The 18,797-nt window shown below is 57.6% G+C and overlaps 1 protein-coding gene across 1 annotated transcript; it reads left to right on the top strand.

Moving 5' to 3' along the window:
• Nucleotides 1-4,043: 4,043 nt before the first annotated feature.
• AMER1 (APC membrane recruitment protein 1) lies at nt 4,044-7,499 on the top strand. Its single transcript, XM_059824480.1, has one exon. It carries the CDS (start codon nt 4,044-4,046, stop codon nt 7,368-7,370), a length of 3,327 nt encoding a protein of 1,108 aa, XP_059680463.1. The 3' UTR covers nt 7,371-7,499.
• Nucleotides 7,500-18,797: the final 11,298 nt, after the last annotated feature.

Here is an 18,797-nt window from a genome sequence, read left to right as displayed (position 1 = left end):
GTCACGGTGCTACGCTCGCCATCACGGCGCGCACGTCACGGCAGCGCCCCCGCCCCGCTGCCTCCGCGGCGTCACACACCGTGGCAGACACCCGCGGCGTGGCGGCGGCGCGCGCGCGGCGTCAGTGCCACCCCCCCCCCGCCCTGCGTGTCAGCAGGCCACGCGCCTTCCCGCGCCTTCCCGCGCGCCACCCGCGGCGAGCAGCGCCCCGCAGCCGCCCGCGGCCCCGCCCCCGCCTGACGTCGCGGCGGCCGCCCCTCCGCCGCCGAGGCCACGCCCCTCCGCCACGGGGACCACGCCTCCTCCGCCGCAGAGACCCCGCCTCGGCCACGCCCCCGACGTCACGCAGGCCCCGCCCCTCCTCGCCGCGCCGGGCGGACCCGCTGCCCCGGCGGCCACTTGCCGGCGGCCTGGGCTGGCCCGGGGGGGCGGCGGGCCGGGCCCCGCGCACCGCCACCGCCACCGCCGCGCCCACCTCGCGGGCGGCCGCCGCCCCGCGCAGCCGGTAAGTGCGGGGGAGCGGGGGCCGGGGGGACGGCGCGCGGCTTCCCTGCGGCCCCCGGGCGGGCCCCGGCCCCGCCGGGCCGCCGTTGCCTCGGGCCGGGGCGGCGGGCGCAGCGCAGCGCGGGGCCCTCCTCTTCCGCCGGGCTTTGCGACGGCGGGCGGGCCACCCTGGCCGGGCGCCGGTGCCCCCCCAGCCGCTCGCTCCCCCCCCTCAGCCGGGCGGGCGGCGGCAGCGTCCGGGGCCCGGCCCGGGGGGGCCCGCAGGTCCCTGAGGAGGGGCCGCGCTGCGGGGCGGGCGCCTCGCGGGGAAACCGGTTGAATGTGTTGCCGGGAGCGGGGTGGTGAGGAGACAAAACCTTACAGCACCTTCCCCCCCCCCCCGCTCCCCCCGGGCCCAGCCTCACTCCCCAGTCCCCCCCCGAGCAGCGCGGGGGGACGGGGGTTGCGGTCAGCTCATCACACGCTGTCTCTGCCGCTCCTTCCTCCTCAGGGGGAGGACTCCTCACCCTCTGCCCCTGCTCCAGCCTGGGGCCCTCCCACGGGAGACACTCCCCCACGAACTCCCCCAGCGTGGGCCCTTCCCACGGGCTGCAGCTCTTCAGGAACTGCTCCAGCGTGGGTCCTTTCCAGGGGTGCAGTCCTTCAGGAACAGACTGCTCCAGCGTGGGTCCTTTCCAGGGGTGCAGTCCTTCAGGAACAGACTGCTCCAGCGTGGGTCCTTTCCACGGGTGCAGTCCTTCAGGAACAGACTGCGCCAGCGTGGGTCCTTTCCAGGGGTGCAGTCCTTCAGGAACAGACTGCTCCAGCGTGGGTCCTTTCCACGGGTGCAGTCCTTCAGGAACAGACTGCTCCAGCGTGGGTCCCCCATGGGGTCCCAAGTCCTGCCAGCAAACCTGCTCCAGCATGGGCTCCTCTCTCCATGGGCCACAGCTCCTGCCAGGAGCCTGCTCCAGCGTGGGCTTCCCACGGGGTCACAGCCTCCTTCGGGCATCCCCCTGCTCCGGTGTGGGGTCCTCCCCGGGCTGCAGGTGGATATCTGCTCCACCGTGGACCCCCATGGCTGCAGGGCACAGCCTGCCTCACCATGGTCTTCACCAGGGGCTGCAGGGGAACCTCTGCTCCGGCGCCTGGAGCACCTCCTCCCCTCCTTCTTCACTGACCTTGGGGTCTGCAGAGTTGTTCCTCTCACTCCCCTCTCTTGGCTGCTGTTCTGCCACAGCTTTTTCCCCCCTTTCTTAACTAAGTTATCCCAGAGGGGCTACTGCCATCGCTGATGGGCTCGGCCTTGGCCAGCGGTGGGTCCATCTTGGAGCCGGCTGGCATTGGCTCTATCGGACACAGGGGAAGCTTCCAGCAGCTTCTCACAAAGCCACCCCTGTAGCCCCCCCGCTACCAAAACCTTGCCACGCAAACCCAACGCAAATGCTGAGGTGGCCGCACATTTTCGTGGATGCTCTCAAAAGTCTGGCGAGCCCGGCTGAGCTACACGCAAATGCCGAGGAGGGGAGAGCTTTGCTCTGTGCCGCCTTCCCTCTCGCAGGGACGCTGAGCAATGGAGTCTCCTGACAGGGCCACCCGCTCCTCTCTCCTCGGGACCGGCTGGACGTGCCCTACTCGTACCCATCTCTAGGGCCGAAAACTGAACCGTCGTCTTCCCCAATATACCCAAATCTACCCGTGGCCACCCCGGGAAGGGGAGCATAGATGAAACACTGCCCTGTATTATTGTGTTGGTTTTTAAAACCCTGTTTTCATGTTTTATTGATAGTGGTGTTTGCCCTCGGTGACTTTATTTTTCGAGCTTCAATAAATTGCTCTCTACAGCTACCTGAAAGGGGGTTGTGGGGAGGTGGGTGTTGGTCTCTTCTCCCAAGTGACAAGTGACAGGACAAGAGGAAATGGCCTCAAGTTGTGTCAGGGGAGGTTCAGGCTGGATATTAGGAAAAATGTCTTTGCTGAGAGAGTGGTGAAGCACTGGCAGAGGCTGCCCAGGGAGGTGGTGGAGTCACCATCGCTGGAGGTGTTCAAGGACCGTGTGGACGTGGCACTGCAGGACATGGTTTAGTGGGCATGGTGGGGTTGGGTTGGTGGTTGGACCTGGTGATCTTACACGTCTTTTCCAACCTTAATGATTCTCTAAAATAGCCGTGTGGTCGCAGCAGTGTCTATTGACACCGGTGTGGATGTGGAGCCAGTGCGAATTTTCAAATTGAATTTTTGAAATCTTGGTTATGTTTCATTTCACCCCCCCTCTACTTTTTAAGTGGTCTGTGTGTACGGACGCACGCGTACGACTTTCTTTCAGGCCTGTCTAACCAGATCTCTGCAGAGGGGCTCCAGGCAAAGCCCGGCGGTGCTCCAGAGAGGCTTTGGAGGCGTCCAGGACTCCGGAAGGGCTCTTGGGCAGACCTGGACAAGCCCAGTTTGCTGGTGGGAGGGGGGTTTGCCGGCTGGCTGCGCCCCAGCTGCCCGTTTGAGTGGGGTGGGCGAACACCGGGGCATATCGTTACGTATGGAGGCAAAGCAACGCTGTGGTGTTCCCCAGACTTGAGGAAATAAAGTAAATCTCAAATTGCAGGTTTGCTGTCGGGTTGCAGGAGTTAGAGGCCGTCGTTTGGGTGTATTTTTAATTCAGGATCTCTGGCTAAACACTACGGAAAGCTTCAGCGGCCTCACGGCAGTAAGAGCTAAGCCTCGGGCATTGCAACTCGGCAGCGCGTTACAATTTTTATTGCATTTACTTTCTCCAACCTCACCTCTGCACAAGAAACATTATTGTTTTAGCTCTCCTGTTACCGATGTCAATCTAGGATCAAATTTAAAACCTACCTCTCTGCTTCTGAGATAATCTGATCAGGGTGGTTCGTAGTGGATGTTTTTAATGCAATTCTTTCTTGCTGGACAGATGATTTTAAAAACAACTGAAATCAAATACACTAAACGGCTGCCTTTCTGGACACGTGCTTAGGGCAAGGGCTGCGTCCTGGTTTGGCTCTCTGTCAAAACGCTCCCTGTAGCTTGGCGATAGGTCTGGGAGAGCTGGAAGTGGGGTTTGGCAGGTGTCAGGCCCTCTCCCCGCCGGAGCAGCCCCTGTTTCCCCACCCAAAGGTGGCTGGTAACCGAAGCCGATCGCCCCGGTGGCAAAAAGGCTGGGAATCCAAAGGGGTTGGAGCGAGGTGGCTCAGGGGTCAGACCTGCCTGTCCCTGGGTGGCGGGGACGCTGCCCAGCGGAGGCGCGTGGTTTTCCTGCACTCGCAAACTTGTAAATTTAAGCGTCGTGCCGTTTTCATGCCCGGCTGGAAGGAGCGGAGGGAGCCGAGCGGCTGTCGGAGGCTTTTGCGGCTCCAGTTCCAGCTGGCGATGAAGCCTTTCGTCTCGTGACACCTCTGGCTTTGCGCCGTCCGCTGCCGTCTGCTCACCTCTCTCCCCTTTCTCTTTGCTGTAGATCAGCTGTGATGCTTCGATCTCTGCGCCCAGAAGAGGACTCCGCTACCACAGTCATCGTTTCCAGCTAGATGCGCCCGAACCGACCGGCTGCCATGGAAACGGGCTGCACGGAGGAGCCTGCCCGGACCAGGTCGCAGTCGGTGCTCTGCGGGCAGCGGGAGGGAAGCGACCAGCGGCGGGAGGAGAACGGGGACGGGCTGCCCGAGTGGGGCAGCGCCTCCGTCGCGGCTGCGGAGCCGCAGCAGCCTCAGCCGCCCCCCGGCAAGCTGAAGAAAACGGCTTTCAAACTCTTTGGAGGGAAGAGGAGCATCTGTACACTGCCCAGTTTCTTTGGAGGCAGAAGCAAAGGCCAGGGGAAAGTAGCCTCAAAAAAGGGCCTCAGTAAATGTAAGACCCACGACGGGCTCAGCAGTGCTGCATACGACAAGGGCAGCGGGGCGCAGCTGGAAAGCCCTTCGGAGGGGAGCAGGGACTCGCATCCTTGCCCTTTGCCGAGCTCCCAAAGTGCCCACTTGGCCGTAGATGCCAGCGCCAAGTTGGATTTCGGCCAGCGGGACAGCTCTCCACCCGGCAGTATCGAGGGCTGTGAGAAAAAGCCCAACGGAGAGAAGTCCTCCTTTCCCAGACCCAAAAAAGGCCTGAAAGGGTTTTTTAACAGCATCCGGCGCCACCGGAAGAGCAAGGTTGCCGAGTGTGAGAAAGCAGAGCTCCCCGAGTGGACCGGGGATTCGGAGGAGGCCGGCAAAGCTCCTGGTGTGGGAGCGGAGAGCCGAGGGGCCGCGGAGGGAAGGGGACTGGGACCTGTCCCTCCTGCCGCAGCCTGCCCGGGGAGCTCGGAGGATGACCGCTCGGCGGGCACAGCTGCCCACGGTGGTGAGGCTGCCGAGCCCGGCTGTCTCGTGGCTGACGAAGGCAGCTCTGAGGGCGACGCGGAGGCGATGCCGGGGAAGAGGGACGTTCTGGATACGAAATCAGAGGCTGATGCTGTTGTCTGCTCAGAGTATGACCACGACAATCTGCTGCTGGCCTTTCATCCGGACTTCATGGATAACGACCCTCCCTGCCTACACTCCGGGGACCTGCTAAGCCTCATCTTAGGAGACGTCACATCCCTGAAGAGCTTCGATTCCCTGACAGGGTGCGGAGACGACATTGCTGAGCCTGACATCGCCGAGAGCACCATCTCTGTGGAGCGCAGCAGAGATGCTGCTAAACGGAGCTCCTGCCTGGTCACCTACCAGGGCGGTGGGGAGGAGATGGCCATACCTGAGGAGGCGGAGGAGTACCTCCACCAGTTATGGAACAGCAACGCGGCAGGGGATAGGAGCTACGGAGCCCAGGTGTCGAGTAGCAGTTTGGAGACACATGCCTCGCACGAGGCGGAAGCCCACCCCTACATGGGGGACGCGATGGACGGCGTTGACCTCCTGACGCCACAGAGTGACCAGCAAGAGTCCGCCCCTAATAGCGACGAGGGTTATTACGACTCCACCACGCCGGGGCTGGAGGACGAAGCCGGAGATGGGCTCGGTGAGATCAAGAAGGACCGTCTTCCCAGAGACAGTTACAGCGGTGATGCACTTTATGAGTTTGACGCGCTGATGAGTCCCTCTCACGGGGAGGAATCCCTGTTCGAGAGCAAAGTCGCACGCCCGGGGATCTTCAGCTACTTCTTGGACATCTGCCTCCCTGCTGAGAAGAGCCTGATCCAGATGATGGATCAGAAAAGAGGGGTGATGGAAACGGAAGAAGAGCGGCTAGCGGCCATTCAGAAGGAGCTGCTGTACTGGGAGCTGCAGAGGGAACCGGTCTTGAAACGACTTGATGTTCCCAGCAAGGAGAAGTGTCCCCGGGAAAAGCAGTGCGTTGAATGTAAAACTAGAGCAGCCAGCTCGATTGGCAAGAATCAGAGTGGCCTTGGTAGTGAGCAGGTGGCCTCGCACACCCCAAACAGGGGTGTGGCCAGCGGGGTTTCGGTGGCTAGAGCTGAAAATCCAGAGTGGAGGGATTTTCCAGGGACTCTGTGTCCAGAAAACTGTTACAACAGCCAAAACGCCCAAGGAAGTTGCCTTATTCAGCTTGCGAAAAGCAACCCAGGGTTCGATTCGGACACGGATTGTGGGTTGTTTGGGGGCTCCATCCACGGCGGCGTAGCCCCAGCCAAAGCAGCGATGTTCCCCGGCTACAGACTCCCAGAGCACGAGCGTGGCGGCGGAGCGGAGACAACCACCGGTGAGCCCCAGGCGGGCAGCGAACGTGAGCCTGAGCACGCTGTGAGCTTCTCGCAAGCGCTGGTGGAGTTCGCCAGCAGTGGGACCCTCTTTTCCAGCCTCTCCGAAAGTCTGGGGAGCTCCAACTCCGGCTCTTCCTTCACCCAGAACCTCCCTGCCCTCCCCACCATGGTCACCTTCGACGTCGTTGACGTGGAGCAGGAAGGAGAAGGGGAGTGCGAGCAGCATCCCGAGATGAACGCCGGCGAGGACATTGCTGAGGCCTTTGACGACGGCTACGGACGGAAAGAGTCGTTGGCCGAATGTGACGAGAGAATGTCCCCGGGGTACCCCCTGGGCTCCTTCCAGAGCTGCAACTGGGGTGTTGCCAGCTTGCCCCGCCACCTGCGTCTCCACGGGCTGAGCCCCTCCATGCCAGCACCGCTCTCCGTCGACCGGAGGAGCCGCTCCCTTGACACGGAGAGCCTGGAGTTTGAGCTTGCCGACTCGCAGGCTGCCAAGAGCGGCCCTCAGCCGTGCCGGCTCTGGTCAAAGCAGGAGGGTGGCAAAAAGGACTCGGGCGGAGCGAGGAGGAGCAGGAGCAAGGAGAAGGGCGAGCTGGCGGCTCCTGATGGCGGGTTGAGCTGGCCGGGCTTGCAGCACCTCCAGCACGACACCGACACAGCTGCCGGGGCGATGAAGCACTGGGGTTTCACTCCAGCCGCCGCGATGGAGAGTGCCTGGGAGCCATCGGAGCAACCGGGCACCGTGTCGCCTTTCCTGTCTCTTTCCCAGAGCGTTGATGGAGAGCCTCCGGACAGGCAGCCCCAAGAGCTGGAGCTGAACAAACACCCGCTCAGGCCCTCTGACTTACCTCTGCAGACCGACGCGAGGCGGTCCCGGGAGGCGGTTGGTTCCTACAGGTACCACGGAGAAGTCGCCGCCAAAAAGTTGGCCTGCTTGTTACCCTTGGGAGAAACAGAGCTGGAGCTGCCCCCGAGCTTTGGTTTCTCTTGCTCCCCGGAGAAACGGGCCAAGTGCAAACCCGTTGGCATCGCCCAGGGCATGCCTCAGCATCCCAACGGCAGCACCGACACCGTACAGAGCCCGGAGCGCTGCGGAGAGCCCCTGAAAGGCAGAGCCACCCCCGGCCACGTGCTGCCCACCGCCTGCCAGAGCGCTGCCGTGAATGTCACCGAAGCCAAATAGCTGCTCCGGGGAGGGTGTGAGAAGGGTTGCAAAGTGCTGGGGGGGGAGAAGATGAACATTAGCGAGCGATTTGTGAGTGACTTTAATTTAGACCTGGGCTGATAAGGATGAGCTCCTCTCCCACAGCCGTGGTACGTGGTCTGGCTGCTGCAGATGCTCTCTGGCGGGGTTCGGAGCCGCCTCCGGGATTCGTACGTTAATTCTGAGGCACTTTCTTCTTTTCCAGCACGAGCCGCCGCCCTCTCCAACGCCAAGTGCAGCGGCAGCCCCTGACGCGCGCTCACATTGCTGCTAGAATAAAAGCTGGGGACGGACCCGTTGCTAGCGTGGCAGGTTTGGGGGTTTTCTGCAGGACTGGGGCTGGGGGAGCAAGCCTTGGGGAAACTTTTGAGAGAAATTGGGTTTTTTCTTCCTCTTCTTGGTGAAACGTTTTGGTTCAGACTCACTTTGAATGTCTTCCGTCTCGGTCTCAGTTTGGGGAGGCTGGGAGGAAGGACGCCGGTTATTTCCAGAGCGAGGACGGGGGGCGAGTCAGCTGAAAGGGGAACTTTGCAGTGCTGTTTTTATTTATTGGGTTTTTTTTCCCTCGCCCCGGAGGAAAGCAGGAGCTTTTGTGTGCGTGCCGATAACGTTTTCCAGGTCTAGTTTTAATTTGCTCAAAAATACCGCGCTTGGAGAGATGTGCTGTCGATGGTGTCCCTTTTAAGAACAAAGCGTCGGTCCCTTCTTTGTCGTGGTCTGTCTTCACGGTGCGTAATTCCCGGTTGAAACCTTTCCCGTGCTTTGTCCCACGCTCCTCGCCTCTCCCAGGCCATGGGCACATGGACGAGGTCTTTGAAATAAGCTAAATTTGCATCGTGCCTGTAGCTGCGAAGTTGCAGATGCTGTTACTTTCTTCAAAAGGAAGTTTTGTGGGTTGTTTGGGTTTTTTTTTTTTTTAATTATTTTACGGTTGTTTTCTTTGCGTAAACTCGTACGAGGAAAGTATTCTGTTAATTGGAATACAGGATGTAACGCAGCCTAAATTAGGCTTCACGACTTCTTCCTCCTCACTGGAGGGAACAAAAAAGCTGGAGGTTGCTGGAGGTTTTGGATTTCTTTTTCCTCTTCGAAGGGGCGTGGAGGAGGGACACGAGCTAAGGAGACAGACCTTGTCTGAGGACGTCGTACGAGCTCCTGCAAACATCTATTTGAGGCCGTTGGTCCCCGAGGCATCTCCTGCGTCCTCCGTGATCTCAAACACGCTTGTCTGTAAACCAGCCCTCCCTGTCCGTGACTTACAAAGCTGCTTCCTCCTCCCGTCCAAGCTCTGTGTTCTGATTGTAATTCAGTTGCCGACGATGATTCTTGTTTCCCTCGCCGCGTTGCCCCTTTTCCGCTTTTCTCCGCAGCAGTTTGTAGCGTTAAAAAAAAAAAACGAATCGCGAACTGGAAATAGCAGAGTTTTCTCCCATCTGCGGAGCGAAGCGCGGGGCGGGGACGGCTCTGCCCAGCCCTAACCCGCTTTCCCTGCCAGCCCCCGCCCGCGGCGAGCAAACCCCGGCCGTGCTGCTCTCTCCACCCGCGGCCCCGTGCGGATGTGGCTCCGGTTGGAAACGTCAGCAGCTCCCTGCATCGCTGTGTTCGCAGGCACCGGGAGCTGGTGTGCGGTTTTTCTGTGTGTCCCCCCCCAGGCAAAATGAGGTCCCGGTATTTCTTTTTGAGAAGAGACTCCTTAGTGCCCCGTCCGTGTGTATTTGTGGAGGAGCAGGGGAAGGCGAAGCCAGGCTTTGCTTGCCCATGGTTCGACTCATTTATGTGTGTTTTTCTTTCCTGAGTAGACTGCTGAGGCTAGAGTAGACCCATCCCTGTATCCATGAGCTTAAACCTGAATTTGTCACTATTTTCTTACCAGTACTGCTGCAGGGAGTTACCGCAGGAACCCGCTGTGCCACCTTTTTTCCTCCCATCCCTCTGCGCACCCGGAGAGGATTTCGTGGGGCAAACCCGGCTCTTGATGCTGTTCCCGCTCCGCATCCCCCACCTGAGAGGAGAACGCGGTCGGCCGGCGAAAGGTCCCCTCGCCGCCGAGGTTGGGAGTGCAGCCTCCCCTCGTTAGCACGGCGCGCCAGCGTCTGCTAACGAATCTTGCCTAATCGGAACAGGCTCCCCCCTCGCTCGGAGTACGGACGGGGTCAGGTCTCGGCGCTGCGTGGCTCGCCGCCACTCGCAAAATAAAAACCACGAGCGAATACGGCTGGCGACACCGGAGACGACGTCACGCGGACAGGCGTCGGCGGTGATCGCTCGGCCTGAGCAGCAGCCCCTCCCGGGGGTTTTAATTACTCTTTTATTTTAGCGTGTCACCAAAGGCATCTCGCTGGCGAAGGGGGTTTTGCGTAGCGTTTTGTTTAGACATGGTGCAGCCTTTGCCAAAGTCTTGGTGGGGTATGAAAGTGTCTCGGTGCTAAAATGAATGTTCGGTTGCAAACGCGTGTCTCTAGGTATAATTCTTTTGGTTGTAGGTACGTAACGGAAAGGCTCAGTGAAAACAGCTTCTAGACTCGAATGTGTGAAAGCAATACAGCCAAGACTTGATAATCTGACTTTATACCAAAGGTTTCTCCTCTTAATTTGATGTGAACTAAATGAAGCAAATACCCATTGATTTCGAATGAGTTTTCTAAAAGCATTTTTGCAGCTAATTTTCTGGGTTATTGGCGTATTCTGCCCCATTAACCCGAAGAAATAAGAATTTTCAATGCGCTAACCCAGCCTGTAAATTATCGCTGCCGTAGAGAGATTGGATTCCACTGCCTAATTTACTGCTTTTCCTAAAATACCCGTCTGTCCCGGGATAAATAGGACCGGATCTTCTGGTCTTGACCTGGAGCCGTTAGTCTAATACTGCCTTACCTGAGGAACTCCAGTTTGAGAGTGGTGATTGAGGCTTTTTATGAAAAAGGGCTTCCGAACCAGAAGTAAGTCATAAAAGTCAGGAATAGCGGATTGTCTCGCCAAGATATTAAGGAAAAACTCCCCTCGAGGAACTCGCCTGAGTGCGTCCCTTCCAGGGAAGGTCTCGCCTTAAAGCGATGAATTATGGCTGTTAAACTGCGCTTAAACCACTGACATTCGGGTCAGTCTACCAAGTAATTCTGTATTGCATTTTGGGGACTTTGGGTTTCTTTTTGTTTGTTTTTATACACATAAGAAAAACGGTCGATTTTATCTATTTTTGTATAGTTTTGCATTTTATATTCATGGGGAAATTTTATGGACTCTTCTTTTACTCGTGTGCATTGTCTTTCAAGTGGTGTGGTTTACCGGTCTGATGGAGAAAAGGCAATTACCGCTGCTGCTGCCGCCGCCCGTGCAATGCGGGGGAACCACCTCGCTCCTCGTATCCTCCCGCTCCTCGTACCCTCCCGTAAGGTGCCGTCCCGCTTTATACCCAGGGCCGGCTCCCAACCCCGGCAGCCTGTCCCTTACCAATACAGACACCCTCTCTTTGCGCACGCCGCTGAGACGTCTCTGTTTTAGTACTGCTTTGTCACACTCGTCAACGGTTATTTCTTTTTTTTTGAAGGTTTGTTTTTAATCTGAATTCGTGGATTTTGTGGAATTCTCCCTGAAAGTATTGTTGACCCTCTTTTTTAACTAGAAAACCGCGTTTTTCAGTTGGGGCTTTCCCTTCTGCGCGCTTAAATTATTTTTGTCCGACATTGGGGCTTTTCTTAAATCCCCGGGCGGGAGGTGCTGTTGGTTGGTGCGTGGTGATGCTCTTCAAACCAGTGACAAATTTCCTCTCCCCGTGGTGCTCCCTGGCTGGGCTGGGAGCTCGGCTCTCGCCCTTGCCCAGGCAGCATCGCCTGCTCCGCCTCCGAGGATTGCTCTTCAAATAATCCTGGGGTCCGCATGGGATTAGCCGGGCTTTCCGCCTTCTCCTCCTCTCCCGCCGCGCTAGGCTGGAGCCCGGGGAGCTCCAGCCCTGTGCCGCCTGCATTGCTGGCATCAGGAAAGCATCTTCCTGGAGTAATACTGCCTTGAATTTTGGGAACAGAAATGCAAGGAGAGCTTCTGGTGAGCTAAGACCCAACAGTAGTTAGCGGGGCTCTTCTTGCTTTTGTTTTTTATTTTGTTGAATGAATATGCTGCTTTGTTTGCTTGACTCTGTAGGAGTTGTGCCCCTGCGGAGTTCGCAACCCTGCACGGGGTATAAGGGCTGAAATAACTTCTCTGCAGAAGGCCACGGTGATTAATTGAGCAGAGGAGAACAATGTCAAACGCTGACGTGCAAACAGAAAATTAAATGCTGAAAGATTACAGCCGAGAGCAAATTTTTTCCCCTTCTTCCCCCCTCCGCCAACGCCAGCAGGGATGGCGATTCCCGCTGAGACGTTTGGCTCTGCGTAGGGTTTTTGTCTTTTAACTCAATAGCCCGTCACCTAATGGTGCTTTTCTTTTTTCACTTTTCTTAAATGGGTTTGCCCCTGTTCCCGGCACAGGGACTGGGCGGGCAGGTCGCTCGGCAAACATTCCCGGGGCGCTCGGACCCGCGCCGCCTTTCACATTCCCTCTGCCCCTTAATTTTGCGGCTCCCTCCTCTCCGGCTGGGGCTGCCGGCTCTTCTCGCCGGTATCGAGTCATCCTAGAAGCGACACTTGGGTGAAGTGATAAATTAAAATCTCGAAAAGCCTCTCAGTTCTAAAGACAAATAAAATAATTAGCCCTTGTCCCAGGTCGCCCGTGCGTCCCGCCTGCCGTCCCGCTGCGGGCAGGCTGCGGAGTGGTCTGCCCGCGCCCTGGGAGCGGAGGCGGCTCCTCCCAGTGACCGACTTGTCTGAATTTTGGGGGTTTTTTTCATTTTCTTTCTGGTCTCATTGCTACTAGTCCTTGAAACTTTTTAATGTATTGATTGTGTTTTAAAATGAATGTTCCTTTCACTGAATTCTAATGAATAAACTTCAGATTTTTAGAGAACATTGGATTTCACTTGTGGTTTGGGTTTTTCCCACGGCTTATTTTATACTCGATTTAATCTTTTTCTTTTCCCTCCCCTCCTATCTCCTGATTATTTGCAAGTGAAGTGGCTTTGTCAATGGGAGAAGGCAACAGAAGAGATGCTGTAGAGAGCACAGCACGCCGCCGGTCCCTAACACCCGCTCCTCAGCCAAACCCCGTGCCGTTAAATGAACCCTGCAAAATAGCCGTCATCGAAGGCACCAGACCCCAGAGTCCAATTTTCCCTGTTCATTTCTCATCCTCTGCTGTCGCTGGGCTCGAGCGGTGGCCGGGGCTGAGGTGGGTGGCGGGAGCAGCGATGGCGTGGCTCTGAGCTGACGAAGCATCGCCGGTGGGGTCCGTCCTCGCAAGGGGCCCGTGGCCGCAGGTGAGCCGGCACGCGGCAGCGAGCCGGGCTGGGGTTCGCCGGGCTCCTTCCTTTTCAGCAAAATTTGTTATAATGGAGGAATTTCAGTGGCATCCATGGGAGCAGGAAAGCCAGTGTCGGCTTCGCCTCCCCCCTGCCCGGTGCTACCTGGCTGGCCTCACCGGTGGGTTCCTTGGTATGGAAGAGAAGAGGTTGAAGGGGTGGTTTTAATTTGGGTTTTTATTGTGGAGTAAGCATTTCTAAGGGAATTTATCAGCATTGTTGTTTAGTAGCATTAGTTTCTTGGTCTGTTAGTTTCTCTGGGCTGTGTCTCTGCTGCAGCCCTGTATCCCGGTCCCGTGGGGCTTTGGGAGTGCCCTTGGGCAAAGGCACGTGCTCATGGGCACCGCTGAGAACTGCATCTTCCCCCAGCTAAGAGCTGACAAACAGCTTATCCCTCCGACTGGGTTTAATTAACGGCCTCTCCAGCATCGCTTTGGGTGATGAGGTGCTCAAAAGTGTGTCACTGGGGCGAGGGAACGCGTGGCCGAGTGAGGGATGGGGCAGGGTGCGGAAGCGAGCCGAGGCATCGGCTCTGCCCTGTGCTCCGGCGGTTTAAAAGAAACCCGTCTTCCTGCATTACTCCTCCTTCACCCACCTCCTTTTGCTCTTCAGCACCCGGCCCGGGTGATTTCATTGCTGGATTTCAGAAAAGCTGAAATGAGAGTTGCTAAAACTCCCTGAGCCGAGCGACAGCTCTGAGTGAATAGAAACGATGCCCCAAGAGCGATGGGGATGTGTCACCCCACGCTGGTATGGGGGTACGGGACCTCTCCCGCTGTTGGTGGGGCAGCGGAGAGGCTCGCAGCAGGCACGACGCGCTGCGGAGCGGCTCCGCTGAGCCATGACCGCCAGCACGGGTTGTGACGGCTGCGCGCCGGGATCTCCCCTCGAGCAGGGATGTCTCCCAAGGTTACTCCTCGAGGCTGAGAGATTCCTTGCCGCAAGAGGTTCTCGGTAAGTGACTAATAGCACGGTAAACTTTGAAAGCTTCGCTAAGTGATGTAAGGGATTTGTTTGTTCACGTACAATCCTTTAGACAGGAACCGTTGACCAAGTCCGGGACGAGGATTGGATCCAGCCGCACCTAGACTCCTCTCTGAGAAGGAGTTTGGAAAGCAAACACACCTCTGCTGCCCGCGCTCCACAGCCAAGGGCGTATTTTAACCAAACTAATACGTTTTCCTACTCGAGGCTTTTTTTCCCAAGGCTGATGGAGAGAGGGAAATATGCTCGAGGGCTGTTTGCTGCCGGACTTGGAGGAGACGCTGGGGGCTGTCACGGAGATCAGGGGCCAGGGGGGCCCACGGGCTGCCCCCGTAGCCTTGTTCTCTGCCCAACTGCTGCATTTCAGCTGGGAATACCCCACAGCCCGAAGGAAAGGGCTTTCTCCAGGTGGGATGGAGCCGGGGTGCAGCATCCGGCAGCGCCCGAAGCCACGGTGCAGCGGGGTGAGACAGCGGCTTTCCCTTTGGGTTTAAACAAGGGCCTTTTGGTTGCTTTGCCCCAGGGAGGAGGTTTGAAGCCGTCACCAGGGAAGGTCGATGTCAGTCACAGCTTTGGCGAGTTTTGCCCGAAATAGGAGCTGGGGGAGAAGGTGAGTGGGGTTTTTTTCGGGCAGCTCCATCCCTGCTCTGTCCCCGACAGCCGTCCCGCAGGAGTGTGCGCTGGCGGGACCCCCCGTCGTGGGGACGGTGAGGGACAAAGGCAGCGGCTGAGACCACCTCTGACAACAAGCAGAGAGGGACCACCACGAGGGAGAGGCCACCAGCCCAGCTCTGCTCCGGGGGGAGAAGCTCCTGATCATCCCTAATTGAATGTAGGGAGGAAAAAAAATACCCAGGCAGGGGAAAGGGCAGAGGGCAGGCACCAACCGCCGCTGATTGATGAGCGCCAATTATTTTCCTTAATTTTAAACACGGGCAGACCTCTGGAAGGTAATCAGCTGGGGAAAATGGCACGTGGAGCCGGGTCAGCGCTGCCAAGGGCTCTCCCCTGCTGAGGGTGGAAACCTCATCCAGCAAGGAAAAAAAAAAGCTGTTGAAAGGACGGGCAGGGGCGAGGGCTGTGTGCCTGCTGGAACTTGATGGTTCCTGGGTCTTAGTCTTCAAATTCTCCCTCCGGAGTTGTGATCCTGTCTAACCTCTTCGCAGCCTGCCGGGCTGTTATTCTGAGCATCCCTCCTGCATCCCACACGCTTCTTGGCTTAAAATACGTTCCCCAAAGCACTCGGGCTGCCTTTCCAGCTGCCGTTTTTGAGGTCTAAGACTGCTAAAGCTGCAACGGCATTTTCTCCCGAGGGCAATGGCAAAGGCTGCTGTGCCGGCTGGGGTCCCCGGTAGGGACTGGGGTTATCCGGGGGACCGCTGGCAACGCTCACGGCTGCAGGCACGTTGTCAGTGGTGCCTGGGGCGTATTCCCTTCAACTTCACCCGCAGCGAGTAACAGCTCTCTGGCAGAGCGATGGATACAGGCGGCCGGGTACCGAGGGGATGCTAGAAGTCACCAGGGCACAGATGGGCAGAGGGATGCTGCGGGAGACGGATTTCACCTTGTCCCTGTGTTGCTTTCTCCTTCTCCCACCACTTTCCTGCTGCTCACATGGCAGGAGAAGTGTTTGACCGTGATAGCAGAGCGTTGCTGGTGAGGACGGCGTGATCGGTGCTTGGGATGGCCCATCCCACCGGGGATGCTTCAAACCTTCAGCCTTAATTGCCTGCTAGTAAATACAAATCGACTCATTCACTGCAAACAAGGTCCTACTGTAAAAACACACGGGAAGTCAGTTGTCATCATGCAAATGTATTTCACGCTTTGAAGTGTTTATCTTTTTTTTCCTTTTTTCTCCAAAGTAACTTAAAAAGTGCCAACACAACAACATAGCTCCACGGAGGAGGACACGGGCATCTGTAATACTTGCAGGCATCCTCATGACTTGTGTTTCCCAGAGGCTGGAACAAAACTGGTCTTTCTGGGGCTGAACGTGGCTCTCGTGTAGTCTCAGCTGAGGATACTAATTAAAATAAAGACAAAAACCAACAAAGAGATTGTGAACCTGGCAGAGGAAGGGGGGGGATTGGTAGGGCAGCTGTGGGGCTCCAGGGCTTCCAGCTTGGGGATGCAGCTCAGCAATAATGTGGGTGCTGGGGGGACCGGTGGGGGCACGGCAGCACCGCGGAGCGCCCCGGGGTCCGGCATCCCTGGATCCCGCTGAGATCCGGGCTAGGACCAGGCTGCCAGGCAAAGGGCAGCCCGGCCCCGTTTCTTAAGCCAGGTGTGATAATTAGCATCAGCCCATTAATCAAGGCAGTTGTCGGGGATTTGTGGCCGTGAAGCTCTTCTGGCTCCGCTTCTGCTGCGCAACCCGGTCTGGCAAGCTTTGCTGTGTATTTAATTCCATCTTTATCTCTCTAAATCCTTGCTTCAAGCAAAACTCTCTGCTCTCGGGGTTGCGAAAGCACGAACGAGCGCCGGTTGAGGCAAATCCCTTTTCAAAGGCGTACAAAGCCGATGGGGTCAGGCAGAGGAGGGATCCGCGGCTCAGGCAGGACCTACTTACCGTGATTGGTATCATGGGAGAAAATATTTCAGGCAGGCAAAACCCTGTGTGCCCCCCTGCAGTCTCCAGAGATGGATAAAAATAATTGAAAATAATGTTTCACCTTGGAAACAGGCAACGCCGGAGAGAAACGGGGCTGGGCGCTTCGGGACCTTTCAGGCTCGTTGCAGGGAACGAGTGGTTGCTGTTTAATCACCGTCTTTTCGTGGAGGGCTGGATTGCAGCCCCGAGCATCGTTTGGCGTGGCGTAGAGCCGCTCTGCACATCATTCCCTTCAACCGGGCTTTTCTTCCTGAAACTGCCCCAGTTTGTAAAGGTATCGGGCAGAGCCGCCGACCCGAGCCGGGATCCGAGGGCTGGGGAACGGTCCCAAGTCTCCGACTGGCTCTTACCTCCCTCCAGAGATGGCAAGGCCAAGCTTTAGCAATGTCCACGGTTCCTCTCCTGCGCGAGTCTCTGCCAGCCGGGATGAGCATCCGCTTCCCCCCGCCCGCTCCTCCTGCATCCCGCCGGGATAATCCCCGTCCTTAACTCCCGCCCGGGCCGAGCGGCGGGCAGCAGCAGCAGCAACAGCAGCAGCAACGTGTTCGCTTTCTTTTTAAAGCCGCTTGCCTTCCCCAGCGATGGGCGCTGCCGAGTGAGGGGTCCGAAAACGAGCTGCCCAACCGATGCTCTGTGCATTTTATTGGGGTTTTTTTAAATGAGAGAAAAAGTGGGGTTGTCTTTATTTACTTTCTATAGGTGCCTCTTTTAGGTTACCCTCATTTTGCATTTTCAGGCTTTACCTGAGCTCCCATAAGTAAGAAAAAGGGGGGTGGGCCGGAGGGACGTGGCACTGCTTTGCCGTGGGCAGACGGTCCATGGCACACGCCTGCTGCCTCCTTCCCCAGCGAGGGGCTGTGGATGCCCCCAGAAAGGCTGAAGCAGCTCCTTGCAGCAGCCGGTGAGTGATACAGCGATGCTCTGCATCCCTCTGGTCCGAAGGGGAGCGGTGGGGTGGCCTTTGTGTCACCTGCAGCTTGGTGGCAGCACCCATCTCCATCTTCTGCTCTACCTGAGGTCCTGCAAGCGGTTTGCCACCGTTCCTGGGACAGCTGGTTTAATTTCTTCCCTATGCCCATGGCCTCTTCCCCCATCGGGCCCAAGCAGGGCTCATCGTACCCCATCCCGTCCCGCCTGATGTTACGGAGCCGTGAGCCAGCGGTCCCCAGCCAGCGGCTCCCGCTGGGTCAGCACAGCGGGGATGGTCCTGGGGTACCTGTCCTGGGTACAGAGTGACGCGGCAGCATCGCTGCACTAACCGGGTTTGGGGGTTTCGGGCATCGCCGCGGGGCTCTGGGTCCCCCCGGGGCTCAGCCCCGAGGTCCTGCTGCCATCTCCAGGGCGGCCACCGGCCCCCGGTGCCACTCGCTAGCGGGGGCTCCGTGCCGGAGGTTTAGTTTTAATCTCTCTATTTTTAGTACGATGCTGAAATCTGTTTTATGCTGGAGGGATCTGGGGAAAGAAAAAGAAAAAAAGAATTGTTTCCTTGCTGACACACAAGCTGTCAGTGAAGGCTTTTTTTTTTGGGGGGGGTATTTTTGTTGAGTCGTATTTGTCTGTTAGAAAGGTGAAGAAGGGAAGGGGGAATTAAGCCAAAAGGAAAAGCTGTGGAGTGAGGTGTCCCGGCCAGTTTGGGCATGGAAAATATCGCAGCAGCAGCAGCAAGACCAGCCTCCGGTCCTCCTGCTCCCCCAAAACCATCCACTGGATCCGGGCAGGCTTTCCCCTAGCTGGGGGGTCCCCCTGACCGGGGGTAGACATGGAGTTTGGAGCAGCCAGCGCATGGGAAGGAGCTGGGGAGTGGGCAGGAGAGCTCAGCTTTTGGGAATACTCTTTGGCAACAGCAAGGCGAGGGGCTGCAGGTGTTGGGGACCATCCTCTGCTCTCCCTGAATGGCCTTTTTAACCAAATTCCCGCTTTTTGCGGGAATTGCATCCACCTCTGCGGATTTTTGGACCAGTTTTGATGCTGGGCTGACCTCTAAGGGAGAGCTCAGTTATTGCAGTTCTTGAGCTGGAGCTGCGTTTTCCCCAAAGTCCTCCCGAAAGCCGCAAAGGCAGCCCGGGGCCTTGGGGCGCTTTCTGGGGACAGAGCGGGGGGAAACATGGGGACGACCCGGCGTGGGCTGCGCTTCACACTTCTACAGGTCTGGCCTCCCTTGGTCCCCCAAACCTTCAGCATCAGCAGCTCCGAGTCATAACCCCACGGTGAGGTACGCGGTGCCCTATAAAATGCTATAGCCGGGCTCCATCCTTATGGGTTTCTCCATTTTTCCCTATTTTTTCCCCCATTTTTTCCCCCCTATTTTTCCACACAGGAGAGCAGGGCAGGTTTTGGGCACCGAGATGTCTGGTTTAGATGATAAGCGCTGCTCTCGTGGGGACGCGGCGGTGGCCGTGCGCCGCGCACGGCGGAT

The sequence above is a fragment of the Gavia stellata genome, chromosome 14, assembly GCF_030936135.1.
Source record: "Gavia stellata isolate bGavSte3 chromosome 14, bGavSte3.hap2, whole genome shotgun sequence".
Taxonomy (NCBI): domain Eukaryota; kingdom Metazoa; phylum Chordata; class Aves; order Gaviiformes; family Gaviidae; genus Gavia; species Gavia stellata.
Note: the sequence above shows the minus strand (reverse complement) of the source record. Positions and strands in the feature narration are given on the sequence as shown.

Coding starts and splice junctions, on each gene's coding strand:
- AMER1 (XM_059824480.1), top strand. CDS start 4,044: ATGGAAACGGGCTGCACGGAGGAGCCTGCCCGGACCAGGTCGCAGTCG.